Source organism: Mangifera indica, unplaced genomic scaffold, assembly GCF_011075055.1.
Source record: "Mangifera indica cultivar Alphonso unplaced genomic scaffold, CATAS_Mindica_2.1 Un_0016, whole genome shotgun sequence".
Classification (NCBI taxonomy): domain Eukaryota; kingdom Viridiplantae; phylum Streptophyta; class Magnoliopsida; order Sapindales; family Anacardiaceae; genus Mangifera; species Mangifera indica.
The window spans coordinates 286,205-297,359 of record NW_025401108.1 but is presented as its reverse complement, the minus strand read 5'-3'; the positions used below and the strand labels follow the sequence as shown (position 1 = coordinate 297,359).

The following is an 11,155-nucleotide window of genomic DNA, read 5'->3' as shown; positions in this document are numbered from 1 at the left end:
AAATAACCGGGTATGGTTCTTCTACACACAAATCTTTATTTATGTATAGTGATAATAAAAGTAAAGAAGAATTTGCAAAAATGGTAGCAATAGATCATTTAGCATTTAGTTTTGGTGAAAATTTAGGTTTTAATAATTATTGTAAAACTGCATTAAATCCTGCATATAAAACTATTCCAAGAAATACATTAAAAAGAACATTATTTAGTTTATATAAAAAACAAAAAAAAGAGTTAATTCAATTTTTTACAAATTTTAATGGACGTGTATCTCTATGTAGTGATATTTGGAGTGACCATTGGCAAGTTCACTCTTATATGGGTATAACTTGTCATTGGATAGATGATGATTTTCTATTACAAAAAAGAATTTTATCATTTAGGATGTTTGATGAACGACATACGGCTGATAATATTTATAGAATAATTAAAGGAATATTAGAAGAATATAAATTACTTTATAAAATTTTTTCAATTTCATTTGATAATGCACGTTCAAATACTGCCTCAATAAATAAATTAATTGAAATTTGCAGACCTAATTTAGGTGGTAGATTTTTTCATATTAGATGTGCATGTCATGTGTTAAATTTATGTGTACAAGATGGTTTAGAATGTCTTAATAATTTTATTAGTCCAATAAAAATAGCAATTTCATATTTATGGACACATCCCCAAATTATGAAAGAATGGGGTAAATTTTGTAAACAACATAATAAAAGACCAAAAAGATTTCCTAAAGATGTGCCGACTCGTTGGAATTCAACATATGATTACTCAACGAGTCATTTGATTATAAGGATTTATTATGCTCATTTATTTCACAAAATGTGCCACAAATTATATTATATCCCCAACATTGGGATATTTGTTCAAAAATTTTAAATGTATTAAGAAATTTTAATAATGCAACATATACTTTAAGTGGGGTTTATTATCCCACTTCTCATTTATTTTTAAATGAAGCTGTTAATATTATTGGAGCTTTACAAGAAGCCGAACAAGATATTCTTTTACAAGAAGCTGTTTCTTTAATGAAAACAAAATGGTTAAATTACTATAAAATAATTCCAGAACTTTTTCTTGTTGCATGTTTTTTTGATCCTAGATTTAAATTAGATGGTGTCACAGATTATTTGACATTATATTATGAATGTTTGCAATTAGATGAAGTTAATATTCCATTAACTATAACTAATATTATGAATTTAATTAAAGAAATTTATGCTGAATATGCATTAATTTATGGTGGTTCTTCTTCCTCTCTACCACCTATTGCCCCATCATCAACCCAAAATATGAGTTATGGTGATCGTATTATGATGCAAAGGGGCAAAAGACCAAGAGGAACATTAGGCTCCACCTCGGAGCTTGATATTTATTTAACTACTATTTTTGAGTTTGGTGACAGCAATATAGGTAAAGACTTTCCAGTTTTAGAATGGTGGAGTCGACACGCATCAACTTTTCCAATATTGACAGCTATTGCTAAACAAGTTCTAGCAGCACCGGTATCAACTGTCACAGTAGAACAAGCTTTTAGTCAAGGGGGTAATATATTGGATGAGAGACGATCAAGTTTGGCTCCCGAATCTATTGAAGCTCAAGTATGCATGGACGATTGGACAAGAGCCGAATTACGACAACAAGAAATAAAAGTAGACTTCAATGAAGAATCGCTTGATTTAACTACAGATAGTTCGATGACGACGGGAAATAATACTCAAGATAGTGGAGGTGAATGATAAGGTAAGGGGGTACTGCCAGCTATTAGATATGCAAAGGTAAGAGAACTACGTAGGCTTTGATTCTTCTAAACCCCAAGAAGATACGTAGGAAGCTTAATTGAAAAATTAAGTCCAAGCCTTTCTTTTAAATTTCAATTATTGTAATTAATAATTTAAAAATTAAATCAAGATCATGTATTAAAATTGATGGTTCAATATCGGTTTCGAATCGAAACCGTCGGTTCCGAATCAAAACCGTCGGTTCCGAACCGAAACCGTCGGTTCCGAACCGGGGCCATGAACCGGAACCGGCGGTTCCGAACCGTCCTGTTACGGTTTCGGTTCAGGGTCCTTATATTTTCGAACCGTGAACCGGCGGTTCCGAACCGAAACCGACGGTTCATGAACCGTGGCCAGGTCTATTAGCAAGGGAGTAAGCTTCAGTTAGAGTCTTAGGTCTAAACATCCTTACAGGCATCTGCAAGGGATCAATTAAACCAGATAAAAAAAAGTTGAGGGTCTAGTCTTCTCTAATGCCAACCCTTAGATACAGCTCTTCAAAAGTGTCTAAGTATTGTTGAAGAATACCTACTTATTTCAGGTTACGTAAATTTGCTAAAGGGTCGTCATACCCATAGCTTCCAAATCTTGCTCTCATTGCTTCCACGTACTCTTCCCAAACTACTGCCAAACCATTTCTAGACTTCATGAAACTTTGGTGCCACTGAATTGTTCTTCCCTCCAGATGCAAGGCTGCTATCTTGACAAGGTCAACTATTGACATTCCATCCACCTTAAAGAAACACTCCACTATTACAATCTAATTCTCAAAATCATCTCCAAAGAATCATGGAAAATCTAAACGTGTTTGTCTTTCCCATTGTTGTCTCAGTTCTTGGACATTTCTTGGATGCCCTTCATCCCTTCGATTGGTCGTTTGGTTCATAACCTCTGCATGTTGAATACTCAGGCCACTAACAATGTTCTTAAGATCCTCCATCAACTGTTGCAATCTGTCATACGTTTCTTGTAATCGACCTTGTTGTCGAATTTCTACTTTTGTGACTACTTGGGCTATCATCTGAGTAATCTCCCTCTTTAGCTCTTGATTGTGTGTCTCTGCCATAGTCAATGAAGCTCTGATACCACTGATGCAATTACTTACTAATTAACAAGAATTGATCGAGAAGAAGAAAGAAGGAATCAGATATCATAGAGAGAAGGAGAATACAAGAACAAGAATGTGGGACGAGAATTCTGCTCAACAAAATTGTAACTGTCATTCCCTCCAAGTTTTACATTTTTATACTCCACCTAGCATTAACGATGTCGTACAAATTGTACTCTAAACGACAACGCTTTACATCATTTGCTTAACTACAAAACGACAACATCAGTACTTTTTCAACATCTACAAAACGACCTTCATGTGCGTTCCACTTCAATTCAATTACCTGTGCTTCTTCACATCATCCTCCTATCTTCAATTCAATTATCTTGTGCTTCTTTGCATCATCTTTCTGTCTTAACAGTTTGTATCACCATCGCTCTTCATTGTCATTGTTATGTCTTATTGTAGTTCTTAAGAGTGTTTTCAAAGATTCAAAACATATTTCAGTGTGAAAATAGAGGAAAATGTTAGTTTTGACTTTTTATTTGATTCATTCTTGGTCAATGTTATACTTTGATTACACAATTACATATATAAATGATATATTATTGTCTCGTTTTTACCTTGATAGCCCAGCCACCTAAGTAAATCAAGGATTTAAAAATCAGACCGGACCGACTAGTCGAACCGATCGGACCGTGAACTGGTACTGTAGCCGAGTATTATTGAAGACAGAACCATTGTAAGGTTGAAATCGGATTGGACCGCGGTCGAACCGCCAGTTCTCACATGAACCGCGGTCCAACCCGGTTCCCGGTTCAAGCTTAGTATAAAATAACACACTTATTTTTTTCCTGTTCTTCCACTGCACGCAGAAGCAAAACTTCAGTTGCTGCAACCGTCGAATTTCTCTGACTTCACGTGCTTGGGTATGTCATTTATTATAGAACGATAAAGAAAACGGTAAAACTAATGCAAATGTTGAGCCTGGTAAGGAGGCTGAGAATTTGAAGGATGAAGCTGATGCGTATACCAAGGAGCTAGCTAATATGGAAGATACTGGGCAAAACACAGGGGTGATGTAGCTATTAATGAAAAAAGAGAGAAAGAGTTAGAGACTGGGAAGAAAGAGAATGTTGATAAGGAATTACTGTTGGTATTTTCCTCAAAACTTTCAGATCTACTCCTAATATGTTTACATTAAGATAGAGACAGGGAAGAGGTAGAAACAGGGAAGAAAGAGAGAGCTAGCTAATATGTTTACAGTAAAAAAGAGAGAGGTAGAGACAGGGAAGAAAGAGAGAGCTAGCTAATATGTTTACAGTAAAAATGCCCAAATTCCTGAAAACTATAATTCTGGTCCAACCGATCGGTCCAAACGGTCTAACCGGTCCGACCGAAACCAGTATTTAAAACGGTTTTTATCCCGGTCCGGTTTTGAAAACCTTGAAGTAAATGTGTTTTTTAAAAAAAAAAAGAAAACTCCAATATGCTCGGAAATATCAAGTGACATTCCTCTGTTTTTATAATTTTCTTTCATTCTGTGTTCTTGTTTAATCAAAATTCATTGTTGGGTAAGTTTCTGAGAGTTGGCATTGATGATGATATTATCAAGTCTGTGATAAAGATAAATGTTCAGAGATTGCACTTCCATAATGAGTGATCAATATACTATTTTTAGTTAAATAGCTTGAAGCATTATTGCTTTGTCTTTTTGTTTAATGGGTTCTTGGGAGGTTATGTTTTCAGTGATCCAAATGTTGAATTGTTGCATTTCCTGAGTGACTTTGGTTGTCTAGTGAGCTTGAGGCTAATTTGAGAACTGGGTTTTTTGGTCCTTGTGGCCTGTAGAGGCTGAAAAGTAGCAACTTGAATTTTGATTACTTTTGCCTTTTGTTCAGGGGTCAGTCTTGTAATATGATTCCTGTTTAAGCGGTGATTTGGTCTTATCAGCTTCTGCTGCTTGAAACATACCTGTGTGCTAATCTTAATTACATATGATTGTGTAGACGTCAAGCATTTGAGCTTTCTCTTTGTTAGGTTTAAACTTCCCGGTTGCTGACAATGAAAATTTCGAGTGAGGACGGAAAGCAGTGTCTCTTTGATAGGCTTCATATTTCTGTTTCGAAATTTTTGTAATGCCCTTTCTATGTTTGATTTGAGGAAAATTTAGGTGATTAATTTGCTTAAACTATAATGGAAGCCAAATTCTCCGGCTTTCTAAAGATTGTGAGTGTAATCTTTAGAAGGATGTCCACTTCTAACAATAGAAGCCTTGAAATATGTGATTCTTCCCTAGACAAAACTTGAAAATCTGAGTGTAACAATTTTAAAATCTAAATAAAATCTGCTAATTTTGATTATAGGGAGAAATTACGATAATAGGAAATTTATAGTTCTTTTTCCTTATTTTTTATAATTGTGCATCATTTTGAGACTTTGAAATAATTGTGATTAGAACATAATCAACGTTAATAAACATATTTTGATAATCAAATTCTTATTATCAGTATTGTTATAACAATAAGAATATTCATCTTTGATATTATATTTAATAACAAGTAAATATTGTTATAACGATAGAGATATTTATCATAAATATTATATTTAGTGACCAATAAATATTATTATAATGACAGAGATATTTATTATTGATATTATATAAACGGTGAGAATATTAATCATTGATATTACTATTTTAACAAGAGGGTTTACAACTCTAATTATTTATATTAACGATGTGACTTTTCTTCTCGTCGTCAATATTTTTAGCAATAGAAGTTATAATTACGGGATTTTTTCTATTGTTAAAGCTCTTTAACGATAAAAAATAGATTTTTAACAACTAATTTTCCTCTTATTATAACCCTTTTTTTGTAGTGTATGTGGCTCAAATATATAATTTAAATTTGTGACTTATTGTCAAAACGACGTTATTTAAGAATTATTTAATATAATTCAAATCAAGTCATGAGTCAAGTTTAAATCGAATCGAGCTATCTATCAAGCTCGCAAGCCAAATGGGGATAAACTCTCTATAACTCGAGTTTAACTCAATTTTAAAACGAGTTAAACTTTTTAATTTGAGCTTGATGTATATTCAAAGTAAACGAATTTAAAATAAGTCTAGCCCTACTTTCAGCCACGGCCTTTTCTTGGCTTTTTTCGGGATTCTGCTTCTGCTTTTTTTGGGCTTATAATTTTAATAGAATTATATGCGCTTTTATAGTGTGGGCCGCTAGGTTCGTTTCAAGGCTTCGGGCCTTATAATTTGTTCTCAGTTGGCCTACACACGCTTTGTCGTCTTGTTTATATACAAGAGACGACGCGTCATCTCATCATGAAAATGAGTAACTGACGAAGCTGCTTCCTTTTTTAGGTTAGATCAGCCAATCGGTGTGTGATTGAGTAAAGGGCATGGATGACAATTGTCGTTCTCCTCAAAAGGCAATGGATGATATGCCGCCTAATGGAAGACTCGTGTACAACATGCCGTCAATCCAGAGGTTTTTGAATGGAGACCCATGAGATTTAGTAAGTAACTTAATGCCCTAAATCCAGAGGCACATAGCCAACTTATTTTATTTTATTTTTAATCTTTTTTGTGGTCGAATCTTTCACCTAAGTAATGAGGGGAGGTTAACATTAATATTCCACATATTTATTTTAAGTTACATTATATGCAATTTAGTTTCTGTAGATAAATATAAAGACTTAATTTATGTCCGAGAATATACTCAATACTGAAGTGGAAGGTTCTAACGGTATGTTGCTAAGCTAATCTCCCTAGGGTTTACTGTTTAGTGATCAGACTTTGTAAATTAAGGTCACTTTCACAAGAATCAAACTATTAATCTTATTTTTACTTATTAATATATCACAAACTGTAATATATCATACAAATTTTTAAAGAACCAGTTTATTTTTTAGCACTGCCCTATGGAAGCAGACCTGAAAGATCAGACAAATGCCTGGAACACACCGGCACACATAATATGATACACATCTTGCAACACAGGATCATTTATTTCCAACTAGTAATATTATTCTTCTAGGTCGTCGACGACCATTTATTCAGTTATCGTGCTGCGTGCCTTCACCACTTTCAATCTTCAAGTTGGCCAAGTATTTTTTACCGTTAAGCTTCAGGGAGGAGAAACCTGTAACGTAATCTTCCATCCTTATTTTCTTGAATAATGGTGGGTTTTCAGGGCTTATCAGGCTGCTTGCTGGTCCAATCTCTGCATCGAACCTTGGGTTGACGAAAAAAGCAACCGATATCCTCTCTTTCTCTGAGTTTATTGATGCCCTATGCTCTATGCTCTGATAAACTCCATTACTGATCATCTGTGCAGATTTAACGTTCAAACTCGTATATACTCATTATATTAAACAAATCATTACTTCAATTTCCATCTTAAACTGGTTAGGCTCTGAGAGAATTGTATTAGATAATTTTTTAATGTAGTCTAACATTAATTATGTTTTTAATTTAATAAAATCAGATAATTGAATAATATAATAATAGTTTTTAGATGAGTTTTAAGTGATTATTAAAGATAAATTCAATATACTTAAAAATTATAATATAAATATATAATATTAATATAAATCTTAAAGTTTATTAGATCTTTAATGGGAGGTTTATTAACCTTATGTTCACTTCAAAACCAATTCAATTAATTCTTACCACTAAAAATTGTTATTCAAAGGGGTTTTAAGAGCGAAAGAACAGTTACTTCTATGTAGATAATCTTGATAGTATTATGGAATCATAATTTTATGAATTCAAATTTCATAATATTTTAAATATTTATAATCTTAAAATTTAATTTAGTATTTTATAACCTGCAAAATGTATATTAAATCCTAAGAATTAATCCTGACCTTAAACTGTTACTTGTATGTCTGAATATATTTATCCGAAAGACCAATTGAAGGAGTGCAGTGACAGTACATCTCCCAATTGTATGAAATAGTAAGAGAGAAGTATAGCAAACCTCTAGAATATCCCCCAAGTTGATTACAAAGGCTTCAGGAAGGATGCTGAGAGGAATCCAAACGCCTTCCTTTTTAATCTGAAGGCCGTCAACTCCATTAACTTGATGCAAAATAGTGATGCCACTGACATCAGAGTGAGGAACAATACCCATAACCACCTCTGGTTCTGAACATGGAGGATAATAATTCAACCTTACTGATTGCATCCCATCCTCAAACAGTTCTTCCATTTCTTTTATCTCCATCTTCAGATTCTTTGCTATCATCCCAAGCAGTATTTTGGACAGATTTTGCAATTCCTGGAAGTAACACTCTAAAGTATTCCTGCATGTGCATGCAAATAAATAATTAATACTTATCAAATAGTAATCCATTCTTTCCAAGTTTATCATAGACAAATTAATCACCTTAATGATGAAGGGAGCTCTGGAAAGAGGTATGGTTTTCTCCTGTGAACCGGGTTGGTTATCATAAACAACCTGTCACCCCAATCAAGTTTTCCATCGGATCGAGCAAGGGATCCATATCCTTCAAACTCACCTTTTTTTATCTTGAATTTCATTTTGTCTTCAACAGGAAGCTCACAAAATTCCTGGATCTCAAGTTTCAGCTTCTCCATCAGTGAAGAGCTGACGCCATGGTTCACCAACTACATCATAATAACACAAACCCACAACAGTTAGGCTGTTTTTTTATTCGTATTTTATTTAACTATATGAACCTTTATCGTTCTAGTAACGTTTACAAACCTGAAAGATACCCCATTCTTTGCACGTTGCCTCCAACTTCTCTAGCTCAAGCTCTGTGTGTTCCTTGGAAACCAAACGTTCCAAGTCAATGGTGGGGGTTGCAGGAAAGTTATCGTTCCCGTTTAAGAGTTTTAGAGGCTCTTGATCGGGGCGATAGTAGTTGTTTGGCACAGTGATGTTGGGGTCTTTGATGAGTTCCTGAAGGCTAGCCATAGAGAATTCACAGTTCTCAATGTGTGGCTGAGATGATGCCATTTTCATCAATGTCGCTTCAAGCACAAACTGTAGTGCATACCTCCATATGGCAGCATGGATATTTATATATGCAGAAAAAAGAAGGAAATTGATTAAAAATTTTGTAATTTCATGAATTTGATTATTTTGTGTGTAATTAAGTAAGTGCTGTTTAGCTACAAGAAGCTAGACATTGACAGCCATTCACCTTTTGTAAATACTAAGAACTATATTATCAGATTTATGATCCTGAGTTTTCTGCAGAGGATGAAGATACAATATACTATTACTTCTTTTGCAGGTGTAATGAACCAAAAATGTAATTGAAGTAATTTATTTTTAACAAAATTTCTAGCTTTGCTATATTAATTTCATGTGATCATGAGAAGAATAAGATAAACAGAAGTATTAGTTAAAAGATGATTTTCAAGTTATGCTTGATACCTGTAATTTTTTACTTGGTAAATGAAGTTAATAACTTAATAACAAGTAGCTAAATTAATGAATAACTCTTTGATGAGCAGCACATTGAGAATAACAAGTCCATTCTTCTAACTTCTAATAAGAATGAAGGAAGTAATGTTATATATATTTAATTTTAAACTGAAAAGTAGAATGATAAAAACGTGGAACTAAAATTTCTGTCAATTAACATGTGGATATATCCATCGCATGGTGCATGTGCTCTGTCACCGTATAAACTTTAATTGGATATTAATTTGTTTAGGGTTCTACAAGATGTCAAATCATGTCTTCTTACATATTAAAAAATTATGTAGAATTCAAGGGGCGTACCTAAACTTAAATTAAATTAAATTTAAATCCAACCAATTTTAAATTTAATTTGGTTAATAAATAACTGAGCCCCAACCTAAATTTGATCAGCGAGCCAAAAAAAAGTCGTTCAAATTCGAACTCATAAACAAGCAAACTATTCGTAAGCTCCTAGCGAGCTCAATTTGATGCTCATTGGAATTATCAGATGCACGTGTTTGTTCACGAGAAAGAGAGATAAACTAATAAAAAGTGGAAAAGAAATAGAAAAGATGGTCCTCTTCGATTATCAAAGTTTTATAATGATAAAAGAACAGTTTCCAATAAACAATTTAAAACGTGTGAAAATGAACTAAAAAGACATCATTGTCTACTGAAACTGACGTCATCAAATGCTTAAATCTAAAGCACGGAGTGAATGCACGAAAATGGAGATGGAGTGTATGTCGAAAGAAGAAGAGAAAGGCCAAAATCAGAAGACTGAAGGAGGAGAAGAAGCTGAAATGCATGCATTAAGACTGAGAAGAGGAGGCCAGAAGATTGAAGAACAAGCTAAAACACGTTCATTAATCGGAGGGGGGAAAGTCCGTTTTCCTTTTACCAATGTTTTCCATTTACCAATGTACATTAATTGGAGAAAGAAAAGTCTTCTTTGCTTCGGCCAATGTGCATGTGAAGGGTGACTTTTCTGTATAATTAATTTGAAAAGAGAAGGCCACTATGCACGGGCATTATTTATATTAACATAAAAAGCTTTGAGCTCATTTATATCAATCTTGTTTCATTATTTCAGATTTATTCAAATTAAATTTAAATTTAAATTTAAATAAATTTAATTTAAATCTAATTTTTAATTAAATAAAAGGTCTGAAATCTTTTTTTAAGTGATGTTTGATTTAGATAATATTTTATTATCAAAATAAAAATAAATTTTGATAACTATTATATATATAGCACATTAACAAAACCAGTATTATCAATAGCCAAGATAAATTATACAAATTAACTGACACCTTTTGAATTTTTAATTTTCCAGTCTCACACAAATTCTTTGGTGGGTTTATATGGTTATTATAATTTGCATGCTTATGCAAAGCCAACCTCGGATGAATCTAATACAATAGCTTTAAAAAGATTCACCTTAGCATCTATTTCATCGCTTGCAAAATGTGACAACGTTGTTGATATGATTTAAAGGTTTTCCATGATGCTTAATTATGTTGTTGCATCTTTCTTGTTTTGTATCGCTTGGTCACGAAGTTGCGTGAGAGATTTGGCTGTCTAAATTAAGAACGTGCTCAAATGTGTTATATTTTCATATGGCCACAGGACTATTTTCCGTTCACGTTTTAGTCTAATCCCAAAAATATACTCATAGTAGTTAGAAAGCCTAAACACTCACTCATAAATTAATATCGTTATTTTTCTTCTAAATCTTAAGACCCTAGAAATTTATATCATTTTTCTCCTTAGTTTGAAAAACTAATATTTCTCTTATTAGGATTAAATTTTGAAAAGTAATATTTTCGTCAATTTCAAATTTTTTGGTGATTTTCCAAT

At 33.0% G+C, this 11,155-nt stretch overlaps 1 protein-coding gene across 1 annotated transcript; it reads right to left on the bottom strand.

Annotated features, from left to right (window-relative positions):
• Positions 1 to 6,668: 6,668 nt before the first annotated feature.
• On the bottom strand, positions 6,669 to 8,892 carry LOC123205819 (protein SRG1-like). Its single transcript, XM_044622862.1, has 4 exons — positions 8,588 to 8,892; positions 8,246 to 8,487; positions 7,838 to 8,162; positions 6,669 to 7,184 (listed from the first exon to the last, which is right to left on the bottom strand). The coding sequence occupies exons 1-4, from the start codon at positions 8,846 to 8,848 to the stop codon at positions 6,912 to 6,914; spliced, it is 1,101 nt and encodes a 366-aa protein (XP_044478797.1). The 5' UTR covers positions 8,849 to 8,892; the 3' UTR covers positions 6,669 to 6,911.
• Between the last annotated feature and the right edge of the window lie 2,263 nt (positions 8,893 to 11,155).

What these genes read in the sequence shown, in the direction of transcription:
- LOC123205819 (XM_044622862.1), bottom strand. Translation starts at nt 8,848, where the DNA reads ATGAAAATGGCATCATCTCAGCCACACATTGAGAACTGTGAATTCTCT. An exon ending in GAGCTCCCTTCATCATTAAG is followed by an intron (nt 8,163 to 8,245) that starts GTGATTAATTTG and finishes ATGCACATGCAG; the next exon opens with GAATACTTTAGAGTGTTACT. An exon ending in ACTTGGGGGATATTCTAGAG is followed by an intron (nt 7,185 to 7,837) that starts GTTTGCTATACT and finishes AAATCTGCACAG; the next exon opens with ATGATCAGTAATGGAGTTTA.